The sequence below is a fragment of the Camponotus vicinus genome, unplaced genomic scaffold, assembly GCF_025532165.1.
Source record: "Camponotus vicinus isolate PSW18456_S1 unplaced genomic scaffold, iyCamVici1.0 SCAF_2, whole genome shotgun sequence".
NCBI lineage: Eukaryota > Metazoa > Arthropoda > Insecta > Hymenoptera > Formicidae > Camponotus > Camponotus vicinus.
The window spans coordinates 7153477-7175727 of NW_028141956.1; the positions used below are offsets into that span (position 1 = coordinate 7153477).

Sequence of the window (22251 nt, forward strand, 5' to 3'; positions counted from 1 at the left end):
TTGTACGCTCTGGATTAATTAGAGAGTCGTGGCCTTTTTCCCGTCCCGTCCCTTCGGGCCTTCGTCCCTTTACGCTTCCGATTCGCTTCAATTCGATTCGCGATGCTCGCCGCGAGGTTATAAACAGAAGTTCGGAGTTGACTGGCTGGAAGCGAGAGATGGAAAGCGGGAGTAAAATCACCGTGCGACGCCGGTATACGACGCGCATTGGAAGGCGCTGAACAGCGGTGTTCAGTGGTGGTCGATGTTACTGTACGAGGGATCCGTTTCGCCGGCCGTTAATTAGAGCTTTGGCTCATCAAGCGTCGCCGTTGCTTGCGCGATGAAATCGAGCTACGTCGCCGCGACGGCCCAACTCTCTCTCAGTCGGCTTACTGTGAAATCAGCTTGCCCGCCGCTCGCTCTTCCCTTTCCTCCCTCGCTTTTCACGCTCTCCGGGTCTCGCCAATACTATCCGATGCAACACCATCCGACCTCGACGCGTGACCGCTTCACCGGGCCACGTCGCTGGTGCTATTTCCAAGCTTTAACGCTATACATATATGTTCTACGGATTTTGTACGAAGCTTGGTCACCCGTGCGGCAGCGAGTCGCTGTTGCAAACGCTTTCAACCGACAAAGATACAATAATACGATATCGATCGTCATATTCCATTTTCTCCCTGTCATGTGCGCGCGCGTACGTATCTACTTTATTTTTATCCGTGTTACTTTGGCCGAAACGATTCGGTACAAGATTCGGTTTACGAGCGATGCTTCTACTTTGCGGTATCTTCCCCTTCCGATGCTGCGGAAAGTACTTTTCAAGAAATATTTAAAAGTGATTACTCACCTGCTCGCCATTAACGAACCATTTGAGTTGCGCGGCAGGATGGGACTTGCCGCTGGTACAATTCAGCGCGAGCACGTCGCCATTCGCGTACGTCTTTTCCTGCCCCGTTATCGCTGGGCTTTCCTGAGATACCGCTGCAACAATTTGAGGAAATTGTTAGATTTATACACGATCAATTATTCGAGAAATATAATAAATTATACGTTGTTTATTTTAAACAAAATGGCATTTTATTTTTAAATTGATTACACATACGTATTATCTATTATAAATACTGCTATACATATTTTAAAAACAGGAAAAAGAGAGAGAGAGAGAATCATGTTTTCTCTGTATAATTATAAAGGAATAAAGGAATAAAGAGAAAATTCTTAAAGTACGATCGTTTATCTCGATCTTATTTGCCCAAGACATTTAATACCAAATCCCACATTGTTTCGACGGCATAAAAAGCAGCTTCGTCCTTTGGGAACTTTGCGCGGTAAAGCGTATAAAGTCGGCCGCGCCATTAACAAGAAGTTTTACTACCACTAAACGCGTTTATTAACCGAGCTTTAGATCTCGTGCATTTTAAATTTTTCGGCGTATACGTGCCGCCTCACGTTAATGTTCTCCATAATGAAGCGGCCGTACGGTGCGCCGTCGCGTAGACACGATTAATAGCCGAAGCCGAGAAAGTGAGCTCCATAAGAATGCATCGGGGATTAGATGCGCTCGCTTGGGAAACACTCGCGAAATTTATGGACGATGGCTGGAGCAGTACGCATATTTGTTTGACATGTATATTTTCTCCTAGATAAGAATGTTCTTCTACATAAAAATTAGATGCTTCCTCTTTTTTCCCCTTTTAGTTTCAACAGCTTGATGCAGTTTATCTAAAACTTTTTAACTAGTTTTAATTAAAACTAATTTTTAATTTAATTTAGTTTTAAGTCTTTCTCTTTTATTTTCACATATATTTATAAAATGTTAAAGTACAGCATATATTTTTCGCTATCTTTTTTCTTTCTTTTACCATATATCTAAAAATATTACAAAATATATAAAATAAAAATGTTTTTGCAATGTTACAGAAGTAAATTTTGTAATATTTAAATTTTTTTTCATTAAATTTTTGTAACAACAATATTAACAATAACCTTTTTAATCAGGTTTGATAGAATTGAAATTAAAGATCATATCGATTTAATTTATAAATGATAGATTATGAATATATTCTCAATAATGTATATTTAAAAAATTATTTATTTTTTATATATTTTATATCTTTGATAACATTATAAATATAAGACGCATATAATTTCTTGATTGTAGTTGAATTCGGCTTTAGTGTGTACGCGTTTTTTTATAGCTAAATCCGATTGCGTATGAAAGTTAATCTAAGACGACCGGATGGTTCTTATCAAAATCACTTTCGAAGATTATCAGAATAAAAGTGCAGCTTCTCGATAAGCTTTCAAAGCCATCGCGACACTTCGTTCGGAATATTCAACGCGAAATCATTTTGAATCTTATAATAACGACCCTGTCTATCTATTCGATTGGCGTTTCCGCCGGAAATATTGTTTGCAGCGACTGTCATTTGCTCGTTTCTATTTTCAGTTAATTATATAATTATATATATATATAATCAATATCATTTTATATATATTTTTTTTCAGTTGATGTTATCATTATTCATGTATTAAATTAATAAAGTTACTAAAGAAAATTATTTTCATAGAAGAATATTACAAATGTTGTTATTTTGAATATTTAATTTGATAAAGTAAAAGATTAATGTGTAACATATAAGAAAAAAGAAAAACATTTATTTTTAGAGAAAATACATAATAAAAAGACTCTTTTCATTTTTAAAAAAATTTATTGCATTTATAATATAGATGTTAGAAAAATTAGTGAATAATATCATAAAAGTAAAAAATTCTGAAATAATATAATTAAATATAAAATTAATTAAAAATATATTTAAAATGATATAATTCTGAAATACTAATAACTTTGAAATACTAATATATAACTTTAAAATACATTTCGAAAAAACTTTCTCATGCAATAAAAGATGAATAATTGTTAATATGGAGAACGTTGTGAAAACACACAGATAACTTCCAGCATTTTTTAACGTTTGGCAATAAAGTTACCGTCTCACCGATATATAGCACGACTGCAAAATAAATTCAAATAACTCACGCTCGCTTGCTCTTGGTGAAACGCACTGGACGACGGAAACACGATCGAATTCGCATGTTAGCGAGAAGAGACGAGGAAAAAAAAAGAAAAAAAATGCGAGAGCTAGACAAAAATGGAACACGATTAACTACGGAAACACAATTAGACATCTGTTTTTACGGCATGCTATCCATAGTGAAAAAAATAATTGGATTTGTTACTATTGTTAAAACGTGATTTTAACAACTTTGTATTATATTTACAGTATCGAGATCAAAAGTATTACATCACCCCCTAAAAATACAAAAAAACCTGCAAGAAAATGAATAAGTCTTTTTTTCCCTAGGTGTTTTGCTTATGTTCATTAATTAATATTAAAGCATAAAATAACAGCGATAAGATATAATTTTGTGATATTTATATATTTTTTTTGTTCATTAAAGTAATGACTTTCCTGTTTCTATAAGTGATGCGATACTTTTAACCGATACTGTATATTTGTACGATAAGTAATTAAATACTTCATTTTTATATGGTTACGTTCAATTTTTTTGATAATGTTTGCAAACGGCACACTTGGAGCTTCAAATTCGCATTGCGAGCGAGAAGTCGCGAAGCGAACAACGCTGGTTATCGATTTTTGCGCGAGCCAACGCGAGGGAGAAAATTTCGTCGCAAAGATGCAGTGGGAGACGAAAAGCCGACAGGCCGACGAAACTTGGCACGACGACAGCCTCCTCGACGAGCTCCTACAACGGTCTTAAAATTCCCTCGTCCGCATCCAACCACCCTTCTTCCAACTCCCAGCGATCATCTCGCTTGCTCTCGTGCGAGCATTCCAAGCCTCTTTCTCTCTTTTCGTCTCCTTTGGTCCGAAGCGGCGTCGACGGCGCCCAGTTACGGCTTAAGACTTACGACGCCGTAATATTTATCGCGTTTCGACGGCTTTATGCACCCTTAAACTTTAACGCCCGTTCACCGATCGCGCCTCGCGCAAACCACTCGGGTGAATTTCCTGCCTTTCGCGGAAACGCGAGTAAGAGCACGCGTCCATTCCCGCCTTGATTCGACTGGGATGCGGATAAGACGAGAAATGCGATGTGGTCTTTTAAAAGTAAAATTAGCGATAGAATATTTCACAAGTCGGTGCCTTTCATCATTTCGGCGATATCAAAAGACGTGCAAATTGAATTCGGGCGATAAACCCTCTCGCCAATCATCCCTAACGCGACAACTTAATATCGTTTGTCTGATATTCCTTAAGTACGTCTCGCGAAATAATATTATAAATGCACCTTATAACACAACTGTATCAGAAATTTTATTTTAGCTCACCGATTTGTACCAAAATATTTGCAATACGATATTTATACGACATAAAAATTAATCGTGCTTTCAGTCAACTTTTTTCAATACTCTTTCGTCATATTATGACGTGCTTTTGTATTTTTCGTGCACCAAAACAAAATATATAATTATTATTTCTATTAATACATTTCTCTCTGTCTTTCTTTGGCGCGAATTATATGTATTTTTAATATATATCTCCATTATTGTGAATTATTAACAACATGTGCGAAATTATTTCTGTTTTAACGTTTTTATTGTAATGCAACGTGACACTTTCGCACAAATGAATAAGCTTTGAAGAATTAAGTGAAAAATAAATGCGTTTAATTCATTGCATTTTACATTCGACAATATCTTCTTTCTATAAAAATTCCAAAATCCGTTCATCGCAACACATTCTACCCACGAATTCTATTCATCGCGAATTTTATTCATTTGCAAACGATAATATGTTGTGACGAAATAATTATAAGGCGATTATATTTTGCCAATAGCGGGCGAATAATCGTGCCTATCTTCGTTGTCGAACCGCCTACGCTGAGGTGAGTTAATATCTAGCTCGGAGCTACTATGTACTATCGTACCGCCCACTTTGACCGTATGATAATCCTATTGCAACAGATACCTTGTCTAGCGTGTGCTCAAGATAATTAGATACGCTTCCTTTGATCCTGATAAGAACAGCATACGCATCTACGCGCACGGCCGTTTGGATTGAATATCCGCCGCGGATTGATTGGTCAATGTCCGAAACATCGTGTGGGAATCATGTGTCGCGTCATCAACAATCGGAGATGCTAATCTTTGAGAGGAGAATTAGCACGATTATGTTGTCAGCGGATATTGCGCGTTGTTATCGGGTTTTGTCTCCCCATTTACTACTTCGTACACTTGCTTTGTTTGAGAATAAATGTACTATATTTGCAGGATCTATAGTTTGTTGTATATCATGCTGATGAAAACGCGTCCAGAAATCGAGTTGCATGGAGATCAAATAACAAAAGAATAGCAGACAAACAAAAAAGGCAGATGACGTTTTCATGCACAGATTATTGATGAATTTGTAACTCCATATGGACACGTACGTATTGTATGTTGGATGGAGCAATCAAATAAAGAGCTGAACGATTAATCAATCAAACCGTTATTCGTTTACCCGCTTGAACTGGTCAGTGGAGCAAACGATTATCTGTTTGTCCATCTAATCAATGAAGCGATTATATAGCTGTTTTATATTTTACGAGGGAGGTAATGAAAAATGTGAAATACATGATAAATACATATAGTTTTAAAATTAAAAGAGAAATTAATCGCATGTGGTCAACAGAAATTTGCCAATGTTTTCCATTATTATTTCGTTCATTAAAAACAATGTTTTTTAAAATAATTTTGATAGTTTGCCTCTAATAATACATTAATGTTTGCAATACGTGTTAAGAAATTTTAATTTCCAGAGACAAATGTGAAATTTATGTTACAGGCAATTTATGAGAAGAAAATATAATTTTGCTTTTATAATTACAATCTTCTCAGTTTACAACCCTTAACATCAATTAGAACCAAAGTTTTAAATTGTACTATCCGATTTCTTTTAAATTGTGCTTCCGATATTGATGTTTTCTTTCGAAACTAGTACACAATTATCTTTTGTATTCACGATTCATTTAGTTCCATTACGATTCCAATAAGACGATCTTACTCGATAATTGCGGCATTCTCTGACTGGTAGATTGTCTTGCGAGCAATACCAGGTCTCGGTGGCACTTGCGAACTTACACAACGCTGTAATCCGATATCGCTAACGTTTCGATGGAGTTGCCGTTAATTTTGCGAACTAATCGGTCTATAGTAACCACATGAACGTGTAAACGCGATAGGGTATTCATGGTTAGAGTGAAAGGGATTCGTTCCACCTTCAAGGATAATGGAACATTACGAAGGATATGATACAGGTCTCGACTCGCAGTTTCTCGTTTCTTCGCAAGGACGGCCATCTCTCTCTTTCTCTCTTCCTTTCGGTACATTGCTACCGAACTCGACCACATCGTAGTCTTTAGTCGAGTTACCAAAGAGGAGACGACGGTACGGCCGTGTTCAAAGCATTATTAATTAAACGCGACACCAGTCCACTCACCTATGACCTCCATGTTCGCCTTGCCGCTAACCGAGTTAAAGTTTGGCGCTTCTCCGTTAACTTCGCACTTGTATTCGCCACTGGCGTGAAGGCTCGCATTTTGCAGTACTACCATCTGGTCATTCGACTGTTCTTTCTGAAACAAAAAATGCAGACTCGTTTTCAAATCGTATAAATCGTACGAATAATAAAAATAAAACAAAATACAGAAAAGTTATTGCTGTTACATATAGAGGTTGCTTGGCGATATTTCATTCAAGATAATACCCATTAATTAACTAATCCTACTACATTGTGACTTTACAATATGTATATGTATATACGTATATTAAATTAAAATTTTTTTCTCTTTCTCGTTTATCGAATTTGAAAGAGACATGTTACATAGAAATTTATTTTTATAATTGAATTCTCAGTTGCGGACTAACTGTTATATGTAGACTAAATTATAAACTTTAAAAAACATAGGAATAATTTTTAAATTATATTAAATATATATATTTTTAATGTGAACAGAGAGATACATTTAAATTACATTTAACGTAAAAAATCAGAAATATTGTTTACTTATAATATGTGAGAATTTATTTAATGATATTTATTTAATAATATGCAGGTATTTATTTTAAAACCAGTTTTTTTGTAAACAAGATGGAATTATAAAAGTTAAAAAATAAAAATCACAAATGAGAATAAATTGCATTAAAATTAAATGAAAGACGGAACGCTTGAAATATGTGAAATGGCGAGATGTCTATTACATTTGATAATACGTGAAAATTTATTTTTACATTAACCAAATTTGCGGGCTATCATAGAATAGAGAATTATAAATTTGCAGAACCTGAAGGTACTGCAAATTAAGATGAGTTATATTTAACTCGAATGAAAAATGGCACATTTGAGATATGTCTATTCGAGAAAGCGTCGAGAGATGGATGAAACAGAGCCGCGATTTTTCCGAACTATTTAATAACATTTAGTCGTTAGATATAATCATTCGTCCCATTACGGGTAAAGCGGGGCGACAAGACATCGACTTTACGAGTCATTTCGTTTTTAGAACAATGTACTTACGTTACAAATGGCGGTCGCAAATCGCGCATGATTACCGAGCGTAAGAGTTTTTCTTTATTTTTGCTACAGATTTGCAATTTATAACTTTATAAAAGACTCTTGCATTCCGTATGCTTTTTATTGTATTAAAGCGCATTTATTATACTCTGTTTAAACTTACACGTTAGAGAAAAAGAGATTAATTAGTTCGAGAGCTCTTTGCAATATTTTTAGAATAAAAATTCCTTTAGAAAATTTGATATAAAATTAAAAGCGTATGCAAACTTAATATTGTGTACAAAATTGTAAAATTCTTTTCGTGCGTTGCCAGGATATTCGGAGCATAATTATTGAATAGATTTTTTACGTTATATCATGCTTCTACGCAAGAAAAAAATAACATCTAATAGGCTTTTTCTTTTTCCTCGCAAACTTTCAAATGCCATGGAGAGTTTCGCAAATAAAAATAAATGGAAAGGTACACAAAGCTTGCAAAATAAAATGGATTTATTGAATTTATATGAAAAACATTTCCCTTCCTTTTAAACAAACATTTCTTAAATTTCTTTATTTTTTAACCTAGCATACACACAATCTTGATTTATGTATTTCGCAATTGATATGAAATATGATATTATAATTCAATTAGAGTTCAAAAGAAGTTAAAACTTTCAAATGTAAAAAATTATGTTTATCTATCTATTTAGAAAACAAATATAAAATAGGAATTCAATTTTATATAAATTGATTTGGCTAGTACTTGGACTACATATAAAGAAAAATGCGTACTTAAACGAACGAGCAAATATATATATACGTACTTATTCCACTTATAACAATATATATATATATACAGGGTGGGCCATTTTAATCTATGCACCCAAATTTCTTTGTACCTAAGACAGATACGGAAAAATGATTCAGACAAAAGTTTTATGGTTTCGAGGGGGCCATAAGATGGTATCATTGGTTTGACCTTGAAGAGTTATTTGAAGGTCACATGAAGGTCACCTTTAATTTCTTAAATGGAACCTACTATTTGTCATTGCATATTCTTGTAGCTTATCTCGAGAGCTTTCCAAAACACTATAATTAAGTACTTTTTTGTTAAGTAGTTTTTGAGTTATGAGGCTTGAAATAATTTCTTAATTTTACATAAACCGTAAAATATCTTGTAAAATATTCATTTTTCGATTATCTTACCTTAATACTTTTATGTACAAACTAATGAGAGGAATCAATTGGTGTAAAGAAAACACATAGTTGTTTTTAAGAAAAAATATGGAATTGTTAATTGCAAATTACATATTTTTTCTTAAAAACAACTATGTGTTTTCTTTACACCAATTGATTCCTCTCATTATTTTGTACATAAAAGTATTAAGGTAAGATAATCGAAAAATGAATATTTTACAAGATATTTTACGGTTTATGTAAAATTAAGAAATTATTTCAAGCCTCATAACTCAAAAAGTACTTAACAAAAAAGTACTTAATTATAGTGTTTTGGAAAGCTCTCGAGATAAGCTACAAGAATGTGCAATGACAAATAGTAGGTTCCATTTAAGAAATTAAAGGTGACCTTCATGTGACCTTCAAATAACTCTTCAAGGTCAAACCAATGATACCATCTTATGGCCCCCTCGAAACCATAAAACTTTTGTCTGAATCATTTTTCTGTATCTGTCTTAGGTACAAAGAAATTTGGGTGCATAGATTAAAATGGCCCACCCTGTATATTAATATTATATATTAATATATATATTAATAATATATATTAATAATATATATTAATAATATATATTAAATAATATATATTAATAATATATATTAATATATATATATATATATATATATATATATATATATATATATATATATATATATATATATATATATATATTACCACCCGTGATAGTTCATAGTAGTGCAGTGCAAGCTTAAGAATTATGCGGCGGAGAAGCAAGTCTTTGGGTGCTTACAAGGCAGAAAATTGGAACTTCTTTGCTATTCGAGTTTATGGGCAATACATTGCAAATATATTCACTATGGTAACTTTCAGTTTTGTAACAAAACTAAAAGCTTTTGTATATTCATGATAACAGTTTTTTCTCACAATCAAATAGATTTATAAAAATTAATGTTATCAAGAAATATCAATTTATCTATTGGACATGAAAATTGAATTTCCATATTAAATCTCTTTTAAACTTCTTATTACAATATCATCACAGTTATTAAATTCGTTAGAAAAAATATTTAAAATTTTCATATTCTTTTACATGTAAATTATGTAGAGAGAGAGAGAGAATAGAAATGTTGTGTTTTATCTTTTCGAAAATAATGAGTATAACAGTATATACAGTATACAGTTATAACAGTAATTTAAAACAGTTATAATATCATAACATGTGTCTTTTAAAATAGAGATATTTTGATCTAGAATATTTTTCCAATTATGAAGTTCGAAAGTAATTACGTGGAGAAAATAGAGGATACCTTGAACGTACGCTAATTTTTCGCTGTAGGGATGTGTCAATAAATTACTAAAATACGTAGCATAAGTAGTCGAATTAGATTGTATCGAATGAAAAAGGAATGTGCGTCCAAAAGCGGCAAAAAAGATAAAAGCCGTTATCGAAAAAGGCTTCATATTGTTATGTAACATCCTGCGGGAGAAATTCGCGTGGCACCAAAAGTATCCGAAAACTTTTTAGAAAATATCTTTTGCAGACACGATAAAACTTGACACAATTGTGAAAAAGTAAACAATCTCTTATAAAAATCTATCTTCGAAGATAGTGACAGTGATGAGAACGCTATACAAATCTTCAAGTAAAAATAATACATAGGAATAGAACGGTATAAATAATAAATTTTGAGGAATTATTTCTCGCGGATCTATTTAATAGCACACTCTCCACTTTCATTAATTATATATAATACATGTATATTATATTAATTGCACAAATTAAATTCTCTCTGGAAGTAATTTAGCAAATAAGTCACATTTATTTTTCATTAATATTAAAATAAATGCTCATCGAAATTAGTAAACGTTACAAATGAGTATACTCTCTATAATATCACCTATTTTCTTAATTATGGATTCATATTGATGTAAAATGAGTGTCAAATTATAATTTTTTAAATTAAACCTTCAATGAAAATAATACATAATAATAGTTCATCGTAACGTTTAGCTTTGTTCGAGCCACATATTCTTAGCGAGAATGACGGAAAGAAAGGAGTTCAACTATAAATGGAACATATCTACTTCGCAAAAAAATTCAGGACAACCGAAGCAAAATCGAAGAGTCAGATGACCGAGCATGAGAGAAAAGGTACACCATCATATGTCTGAGGAAATTTTATTACCGGTAGTAACACGTCCAGAGATTTTTCCAGCAGCGGAGAAGTACAAACGCGTCTCCAGAAAGAGCGGAAACGCAAGGAAAGAAGGCGCCCCAGCCACGATCACGTGGAGGAAGTCACGAAGTATAAACGACGTGGTTCCTGCGCGGCAATGTTGACGTTTATCTCGTACTAAAGGCGCTGTCGGACATAGAGTTCTTACGCCGACAAATCAATTTACGTCCCCCGAGAAAAGTTTCGCGAAAACAAGAGAGGAAATGACGGCGAGCAGCGGAGACCGCGGGAATCGTATTACCGTCGACAATATTTCCCACTGGCAGCAATTCGCTCCTCAAACGGTCTGTTTTGTAACGATAAGCTAATAGGTCAAGCTACACAGGTTTGTAAGAATATTATTTTATAAAGAGCTGTCGACTCGAATCAGTCACGAATGACGTCCATTTACGTCAATCCCGATTAACTCAATCTTACGAATTTCGTGTTTTTTTTTATTACTACCATGGGAGAAACTAATGTAAAAAGAATTGTGTGAATCTTGTGATTCTAACATCTTCATCTTCAGTGTATATGTTTTATAATAAGAGCTACAGTCGAAGAAGAAATAATCAGTTGTTAATTCAACGTTAATTAATTGATATTATTGGAACAATTAACACACGACTTGCATAACATGTAATTTAATTTTTATTGTAAAACATCTTGATAATAATGGAACTTTGCAAGACAGATGAAGTTACCAAATTACTAGGTTAACACGAAGAGTCCGTAAACTGGCGGTTTACCGGAACGAGTTAAAAAAGCATGACAGCGTAGAGGAGCGCGTGATAACTTGCTCAAAGCATCTGAGATTGTTTGTTGGCTTCGCTACGGAAGTTTCGCGTAAGAGTCGAACTGAGAGAGTTAAAGAGAAGGAAAGATTAAGAGAAGAAGAGAAAAGGATTAAGAAAGATGAAAGATTTTCTCTCTCTCAAAAGATAGGTACGCATTTCTAGCACATCGCGAGAGATTCAGCTGTTGATTCGTTCTCGATGAAATTTCAGACTCGAGTTGGCAGGTAATTTCAAAGCTGCGTGCTTCTCTCTCTCTCTCTTTCTTTCCCTATTTTCTTCTTTCTCTTGCTTAGGTTATATCCCACGTGTCCTTCTCTCACGGCTTCGTTGCATTCCTATAGAGCACGTCTTTTTCATCATTTTTCCAAGCACCTCGAAATCTCTCTCGGTTTTACGGCGAATTAGCGAGCGCCTTTCAGGCTGGCTGCATCCGTGCTCGATGAAGGTAAACGCGATTATACGCGCGCGCGAACAGGCGAGATGAAAACAATTTTTATATTAGCTGCTTTTCTACGTTTCCGAAAACATAGAGAGATATTTGCTCGGAACCATCCTAAGATGCGAGATTCGTCGTGTATAATACTATTTTATATTAGCCTTACTCATTATTGGAATATTAGAATAAGCCATGTGATGAAATAATTGCAGAATGAGAAAAAATATATTAGTTTAATTTCCATTGACATATAATTAAGCGGTCGTTTCCTCAAAATGGCAAATTAATGAAACAGTGAAAAAAAAAGTGCAGGGTAATTTAATATTAATATAAAAATTTAGCATCAAATCATATTTCTTGCGATCATAATAATTTTGACGTAATTTCGATTAAAGAATAATTGATATTCAATAAACGATTTATATATGTGATCTAGATTTTCTTTGACAGATCTCTTTATAAATTTCGAAAAAGAAGCAAATGGAAAATAATGAGTATTATTTATCAATCATGATTCATATATTAATAATCCGATTATTTTCGCGATGTCTAGCCAGCAAGTAATGACGTTATTTATAAGCAGTGTCTCCTTTTTAAGTTCAACGTTTTTTGCGCAAGTGCGAAAGAATTTACATTGTGTTTCTCTCATTACATTGAAATTTGTTTTACTTATGGAGTAATGCGAACAATTTGTCATCTAATCGATAAAACGTTAAGCCAGAAATTAATTTCAATCAAAATAAATCCAAATATATTATGGACTATTAACTGATAAATATATATATTACCTGAAGAAGAATCAATCACATTGTTCACTTTTGCTAAATACACATATATTTCATAATCTAATAATAATTGAAAATTATTTATTTTATAAATGTTTTGTAGACATGTAATGAAAATCGTGTTGTATGTGTGTGTGTGGTGTGTATGTAAATAATTTGTAAGAATTATAAATAGAAATTGTAAAAAGCTATTTATAATAAAAGATAGAAAGCAAAATACACAGCTTCTTTTATTTGCCCTGCTTAGATTAACGACGTTAAAATCTTCTTAAATTTCCATAATTCTTTACACTTTAATACACGTCAAGAATCAGACGGCCGACGGACATGATCGCCTTTGTCCATGGAGAGTTTTCTTTGTCGATATCGGGGAGCTATTGGACCGAGCCAGATTAATAGTCCGCTCTCCAATACAGGAGATTCGAAAGATCGGCGGCCCGGCGGGCGAAAGGGATGAGCCGATTCGGCTCACGTAATGCTCGTTACACGTCGGACGATATTAACGAGCGCCAAGAAGAGCGGAACTTTCGTGCCATCGAAAACGTGAATCGGAAGCGGACGCACCGTCTCGGGAATCGAGACGATCGCTCGCAGCGGAACGGAGACTGTCGATCCTCCCGTACTTTAGAGACATGGTAGTTTACTTCATATCTCACGCGTACGGCCGATTTCTTCGATGAAGCTGTCGTGGTCCACGGCCATTTCCGCAAAAGGATCGAATCGGGCACCCGAAAATTACCGCATAAATCCAAGTCTTGCACGCTGCACGAAATGTCTCAGAATCGGACATCTTTTTCCTTATAATTTGTAACACATTATATATATTATATATATATTTTTTTTCTGTCGACATCGCCACAAACAATTTTATTTGATAAAAAATTATTTTATATATATATCCTTATGAATAACCATCGTTTTTAAGTTTTAAATTTCTGTTAGATATTTTTTTCACCTAATTTTTAAAGAAAAATTTATTAATCTCCAATTAAAATTAATCAAGAAATAATTTCATTACATGCCTTCCCGCGATCTAAATAAATCAAACAATCTACAAATATTATATAAAATGGCTAATTGGATCTTATTGTTAGATACATATTATGACAATAAGCGTGAATTATATTTTTATGCTCACAATATACCCAACATTCGTAACGATCAATTATGTTGGTTATCCTTATATATTCTTTGTTATACTTCCTTATCATTAATAGTTACCTGTCGTAGAAAGAAGAAGACATAGTGTACGCATTTCCAGAGAATAGTGCCATATTCTCGTTTGTCTTCGCGTTGCACATTTGTGTTTCTTCATTACATTGATTCTTTTCATCATAAAACATATAACCACGATCGCTATAACTAGGTCTCCACGACTACCTAAGCCCGTTTGCGGTCGTAATGACTAATCGGGCTTCGTTTATATTATTGTTACTTTGAGTGTAGCGTTTCTCTCTCTACACGACCTTGTTTATACACATGTTACATACGTATACACGGTGTCTTCGAGTGCCACGGACACAATCTTCCGCGATTAGAAATAAATTGAAATATTTTACACACGAATTTCTTACGCATACCTCACATTGATCTCACACTGGTCTGACGTTTCTCTTCTCACGATCTTTCTGCATTCTTTCTCGCTCTATATCGTACAGTTTCACTTTAGTTTCTCTTTTCGAAAAGCGACGATACGATTCCTTTACGATCGAACGAGCAATTACCCGTAAATTCAGTTACCTTAGGCGATTCGATACGCTATGTTTACATTACGAGTGTACACAGAGAACTTTTATACACAGTATGATATTTTTCTTATCAATGTTAAATAATTTTTCAATTACCTGATGTTAATTATTCATTAAAAGTTTCTTTTTTAAATCAAAGCATGAAATTTAGTATCGGTATAATTAAAATAATTTGTAACGTATGTGATTGTAAATGAGAAATATAAACTGAATAAGTTTAAGAACGAAATTTCATTAGAATTTTATTAGAATAATAGTATTCATTGTTTCAGGAAATGTACAATATACGGGAAAAAGAAGTAGCAATAAATTTGCAGTTTTCCTGGAAACTTTGATATTAAATTTCTTCAAAATAAAATATTTAGAAAGAGCATAAATCATTGATTGCTTTATTCGATAATTTCTTGCATGTCATAAAGTGAAAAAAATGGAATATTGTAATTTTAATAATGTGGATATTTTCTGTGTGTAATATACTTGGAACTTATTAAGATATACTTGATGTACTTATCTACCGCAAAGCGCTCTACGTCAAAGCGAGTATGTAGTCGTAAAGGTAATTGCACTTTACAGTTTGTCCCATGACACAAAAGGATCTCGTCCATAGATATTAAAACGTAAGATAAGAGAATAGAGAAGGAGAGAGAGAAAGTTTATGTAGTTATCCGTCTTATTTCTTATCTTATTTCGCGTATATAAAATATTGACACTAAACACGCGCGAGCAAACTTGATGAACAGAAAAATTGCAATATTATAAGATCAAGGATTACATACGAATGGGATTTCTCATGTTTAAAAATAATTGTTTACAAAAAAATGAAAATAAATCGTGTAAATTAAAAATGATGTGTGTGTGTGTGTGTGTGTTCTCTTGTATATTGAATAAAAAATTGACTCAATATTTGAAGAATATATATACATACATTCTATTGATTATATTTACAAAGTATTCCATTTGCTGATATTTTCTTTTATTATCTCTCTCAGACATTTATAAAACCCACATAAAATATAAAATCAAACTCATATGGATTATCTGCATATAAGACCGTATTATGTGATAATTTGTGGAACATACAAGCTGTTATGGATCGATATCAATGAAAGTTTGAGCGGATTAAGATTGAGTGACGAGGATAGTCCCTGTCAAATGTGATTAGCCAAAAAAATCGAGCTATGAATTTGGTAGCAACTCGATTTTCCTGTTTCGCGGACACGTAATCACATCACCGATATATCGCGTGTCCATTAAAAACGGTCGATCTTTTTTCAATGAGCGTATCGCGACCTATATCTGTTGCATCACGGCACAACGCGGGATGCATCATCCTCGTGCAATCTCTTTTCGCGGAGATCTCTGAATTCAGCCTCATCTACTCCGTAATATAAAGAGTAGATTGGCGCCGCTAAATCTTTGCGGAAAGCCGTAAAACTTGAGCGCTCCCATGTACGTTGTTGAACACAATGGCGGTCTATGATATACGACGCACATTCCCTCGCGCTATACAAACCACACCGCCTGATAGTGTACCTTGGTCTATTTTTTTGCCAGATCTATATAAAATGGGACGAAGCACATTGATAACGTGATACGTGATTGGGTGCTGTTACTGATTTTTAAAGTTTAAATTATGTTACGATCTATTTTAATAATAAAATTAACAGTCTCTTTCTATTTCATACTTATTATCTGTAAAAAAAGATATAAATATATATAGATTCTTAATAATAGATTCTGTATAAAAAGGTCTCGTTATATTACAGTAAAGATATTATGGAAACGGAAGAGATTGGATTTATTATATGTTTTCACGAGGATTTTCATAGAAAAAGAGAACAAAATTTGTAAACTATATGATAGATAAGAGTGTAAAGTATTAATGCTTTATAAGGGCAAAAAGTTTATTTTATCTCTGAGGTGTTAATAAAGAAAATTTTTGCAATAACACATAATATAATTATACACCGACAGGTGATTAATCATGAAATTGAATTAATTTATGCTTCTTCTTTGAGGATTAGAAATTAGCAAACAATATTTTTTCTCGACAAACACAGATATTTTTGTTAGTAACAAAACTCGCGTGTTAAGCTGCTTGTTGAAAAAACCGTTTATCGAATGACGGAACAAATATTTTTAAAACGAAGTTTGCTCATCGTTCGCGGTTTCGTTTGCGAGAGGACCGATAGTTTTCCCGTCGCTCCGATTTCTATAACCTGTGACGTTAGAGCAAATCTTTCGTCCCCCTTCTCCCTTCCCCTCTTTCCTTCCTCCCGCTACGTATGCTCGAGCGAATCGAAGATTTTTCCCTGAAATTGGTATCGTAGATCAGGTCGAAAGCTCCACTTTGTTTGACCCGAAGACTCTCCAACCTGTTACCCGGCATCTCGGATATATCGACGTTTAAGACGTATCTGCAGGAGGTCGCCTTCGAAAAATTTATCGGGTACTCGCGATAGATTTCGAGATTTGTCTCAAAATTCATCGTCCATGACGCATCGCTGCGATGTGGCGGTCTTCAATTCGATTTATTTGTCTATATCTCCGATCGAGTTCGAATTTCATTGAATGATTTATCGAAATGGATGCAAGCGTAAATCTAGGTTTAAACTAATCCGTTCCTGTTAAAATATTTCACATTCGGATTACATACATCTTTTATCTGTGACATACTTATTTGCTTCCATTCATAAATGTCATTTGCCAATTTGTCTATTTTTGGATTCGAAAAACGTCAATATGTTTATGACAAAAATATAAAATTTACTGTTTTTTTTTAGAATGCGAAATGCGCTCTTAATCAAAAGAAGAACATTGTATTCAATGAAATGTTAAAAATTCAATATCGAAAAATACACAATAGCGCGTTGAAATACAATAAAACACAAGAGGGTATTTTACTCACATCAACTTTAACACCGTTGACGAGATAAGTGTGGCCTTCTTTCGTTTGTAGTATATATTTGTAGAATACCTCGTCGTCCTTATACCATGTAATAGCATAGAGATTGTCTGTCTGTGGATCGTATCTGAAACAAGAGATTAAGCGAGACATGTTATTAAATGCATGTCAAAACTGTTGATCGAATAATTAATAGATAATATATAAGCAGATAAGCCTAAACTCACAACTATCCTTCATTGTTGTGATAACCTCTCTCTCTCTCTCTCTCAAACACTATATTCTGTGTCACCATAATCTGTATTTTAATAATTCATAATCACATCGAGTTTTTTTCATACAAGATAGAATACATATGTGATATACATATATTTATAACATATTACAATATATATTTATAATATATTTATAACATATTACAACTATTAATTTTGTAATATTTACAGAAAATTTGTATTAACCTTTTTAACAATATGATATTTAGAAATGGATTTTAAATTGGTTTATTAGTTTTTAAAAATTGAAGAATCAAATACGTGAGGGAAAACATCAATCGAATCCGAGAGTTCAATCTAACAAAAAGATGCTATGAAAAGTTGCTGAGAAATTTAAATCTTTTTGTAAATATTTTCACGTTTTTCTCACAAATAAAATCTGAGAATTTTATATAGTTATTATTAGAAGGCAAATAAACTTACAAACCCACACGGAAAGTTTGCATACAATACATGTGTGATCGTTTCATCATCTTCAAATCTTTATCGCAGATCGGCTCAGAGCCTGAGAACTAATTGTATGGGTCTTTGCATGGTCGACCAATACGCCTACCTTTGCTACTGAAGAATAGTTCATCCATCTATTCACAAGCCGCTTTTACCGTGGGCGCAATTTACGTATCCAGGGACTAATAGGTTCTGCGGTTCATTCGGTACAATAGAGACGAGTCATGGAAACGAACAGGTACTGACGAGTCCGGAATAAAAGTGAAATGAACGCGCGCCCCACTCGTGCGCCGGCTTCAGATCGTATCCTTAATTGCTCCTCGTTCGATTATTTCTATCGTCGAATCGCGCTATTAATTGAATCGGTTCTCTCTCCCTTTTAAGAGTAGCACAAATGTATTTTCTGGACCTCGAACTTTAACATGTTGCTTATTGTTGTACAATTAACAGATTGCCAACGAGCGTTTAGTTTGGAGTGGAGCGTCTGTGGTCTCCTCGATTTCTCTTTATGAAGTTTTAATAGTTTTCCGGAAAGCAATTTACACATGGACGTGCATTTACATATGCGGTGAACATGCGTTAATATTTCCGAGTGCACTAATTTCACGCGATTAAACATTAATCTCACGGCTGCGCCTTGTACCAAATACTATTCAAATTGACACAAGGGAGTACTTTTTCAAAATGTATTTGGCTGTATACTTTCCAGAATTAAAAATTACAAAATTTGTAAAATCTTGAAAAACAAGCAGTTGTTTCATACACACGTTCCGAATATATAAATTATTTTTTGTCATGAAGTGACCAAAATGACGGTCATATACATCACAAAATTTGACTGATGAGAGAAAAAGTGCCATTTTAAAAATCGCTTGCAGCAAAGGTCTCTCGCATTCGTTCGTTGGATTTTAAAGGCATCGATCATAAACGAACATTCTCAAAAAAACATAGTTTGGCGTTCATATATTGTTTTAATATAATTACATTCAACAGGAAGAAGAGAGAGATTGAGGGGATAATTCTCGCATAACGAGACTCGAATGTAGAGCAAGCACTAATTGTAAGCAATAATTCACCGATATACGTGATCGAAATACACTATCGCAGCAATCTGTCACTTTCTTAATCGAGAGTTATCCTTATTACATTCGAAACAATAAATTAAAAATCAATTGACTGCATCGTAATTTTGACTGTAATCAGTACATCTCTTTTTTATTATTACACGTATATGTCATAATTATCATTTTTCCATGTTCGAGTATCTAACGTTCGATAAAATTCTTGGCAAGATATATACGGGTCTTTAAGTATATTGTATTTAATAAATGCGCTGAGATTATTAAGTCAAAAGTTAGTAGACAAAATGAGATCGACAAGTACCACTAATGAAAGCATTATCGTGTCTCTCCTTTGCTCGAATAATAAATTAGTTACAAACTCGAGTAACGAATTCATCTTTATATCTATGTTCATTCGCAATTAAATTCTACCTTTGATATTATGTTCGGAACGATTGATCCGGTCGGAAGAGGTGCCTTACCCCACGACCGCGCATTTGTCGTTTTCGCTATAATCGCCGTTCTGGATAGTCTTCCCCACCGTTCCATCTCGTTAAATTGCATTTCAATAGAGTTTCTCAGTCATGCTCCGATAAACCTTTTGAGCGGTTAGCTCGCCGGTTAGGACAAAGGGAATCTCGTCTTCGACCCCGTCATTGCCATGTTCTTACGAGTGACGCGTTTGCAAAAGTAACCGTATGCGCTCTCTTTCGCAATCGGTCCATATTCATCAAACAAAAATTTATCACGATATTCGTTGCCCGTCAGAGTGAAATCTTGTTAAACGAACATTATTAAAAGGTTAATGAGCATTGAATGTCTCTCGAATGAATATTAAAAAATTTATCCAAATTTTCTGCATTTTGATGTAATTGGATGTTCGAATTCACGATTTGAGATTAATATGAATATCAGAGATTTAAGAACGGTTTATAATTTATACAGAATTTATTCCGAAAGAGAGGAATATGCATATATAATGTAGGGGTATTTATAAGATCGGTAAAATTTATAAAATCTTAAAAGTTGACATCTCTCTCAAAAGGTTTTATAAAATATACGTACGTTATTAATCTAAAAAAATAACTTTATAAAGATAAAATTGGAAAAGAATTGCAAATAAACAGAAGAAATATATAATTAATTTATCTCACTCATATCTTTCCCTCTTTAAACACCTGTTGTACCTCAATTGCTTAATTTATATCATATAAAATACTAAATCATTTTAAAGCAGTTTTCAAGCTAAAGTAATTTTATTTGTTCCAACATCTACACAGTCAAATTTTACGAAATCTGACGAGGAATGCGAAAACAAATAAAGCAAAACAAACAAGTTCAAATATCAAAGCCTTGTTCCAAACTATAAGATTTAAAATAAGTTTCACAGAAATAAGATGGTCTTTGCGAATTGCATTCGTCTTATGATCTCGTCTTCTGGTTATATAACGCAATCCGTTCGGAACGAACTGCTATCTCATTTTTGCATCCTTTTAACTCTTAGCAAATAATATAAAAAAATCCCACATAAGAAGATACAATATATATTAAAGTACCATCTCTATTTATCGAGTCGTTTCATAGAAATAAGATGCAATCGAGAGCCACGTGGTTCGCAACAAAGATTCGCGAGCGAGCAAAGTTGTGCACGAGTAGCATCGGAGAACATTATTCCCCGAAGAGAGGATCGCGCAGAGGTAGGCGGTTCTCCTGGTCGCGTCGGACACGTCGGATGCGATAATGCACGCTCGGTCTCATTGCGCCGTTGCACCGTTGCAGTGACGTACCCTAGGGGAGCATTCCGTGGGCTGTACGTCGGTGTCGGTAGCGGCTCACTACTAGCGCACCGCTACCCATCCTCCCTTCCTGCCTCTCATCCTGGCACATGCAGCAAAGCCCTGGAAAAGGGATTGCCGCATTCGAGCGTAGGTGCACAATTTCGAGCCCTGCGTCGTGGGATTGATTTGCATTCTCCGGCTCATTTGCTGGGTCGTATCCTGCGGGATTTCTTCCCGCTCTTCCTCTCACTTTCCCTCCCTCTCTTTCTCTTTCTCTTGCTCTCTCTCTCTTTCTCTCTGTTTCCACTTGTTCTCCTCTCCTCGTTCTTTACTTTCCTTTCTTCCTTTCTTTACTGCTTGTGCGGTATGTTTTCTCAATCCTTTACGGGCTGGTCGATTTCGCCGATCTCTTTCAATAAATGTAAACTTTCTCGTATTTTTAGCAAAGCATTATTTACGTGCTTTCTGCTTTTATTCTATTCTTTAAATTTTTTGTTTCTTGAAATTTTTAGAACAAAGGAATAAATTTCTCACTAGATATATGTATTGTTGTTTCTTATTTTAATTCAATATTGGCTTCATAAAATTGATAGCGCTCATGCAGACAAATAAACTGATAGCGCTCATGCAAATTGTCATTTGAATTGGAAAAACCAATGACCTAAATATTATTTATTATATCAATATTACCATAAACCATTATATTGTTCCGTTTTTTATGTATTCGGACATTCATATCATCAAATCCATGATGATGTAGTTATATAATTTTAATTTAGTTAAATATATATCCATTCCCGTTATTTAAGTTTTATGAATTCATTCAACCAATTCGTTTATTACGAATGCGCTCAACGAATCGTGGGTTACGTCCACACATATAACAATATTTTAATAATTTATATGCGTGATGTGCCGTGTATATATAAATATTTTTTATATTTAAAAACGCGGAGAATGATATATGGCGGCAATTATATTGTTTGGTGACGCATAACAAGATTCGAAATCAATTTGATCAACGTTAAATCAAGTCGCACCGAGATTGTTCGGGCTAATAAGATCGA

The 22251-nt window shown here is 33.9% G+C and overlaps 2 protein-coding genes across 3 annotated transcripts in view; one reads left to right on the top strand and one right to left on the bottom strand.

The window, feature by feature from the left end:
• Rh5 (Rhodopsin 5) overlaps positions 1 to 22251 on the top strand; it is a 233643-nt gene that overhangs the window by 140818 nt on the left and 70574 nt on the right. The window lies entirely within an intron of this gene.
• Positions 1 to 22251, bottom strand: part of LOC145966940 (uncharacterized) — a 119399-nt gene that overhangs the window by 18298 nt on the left and 78850 nt on the right. For both annotated transcript variants that reach the window (XM_083091390.1, XM_083091389.1), the window contains 3 exons: positions 17627 to 17750; positions 6489 to 6624; positions 833 to 966 (listed from right to left, as the gene is read on the bottom strand). In XM_083091390.1, coding sequence (XP_082947516.1) covers positions 833 to 966; positions 6489 to 6624; positions 17627 to 17750 — 394 coding nt within the window. The remainder of the gene's footprint in view (positions 1 to 832; positions 967 to 6488; positions 6625 to 17626; positions 17751 to 22251) is intronic.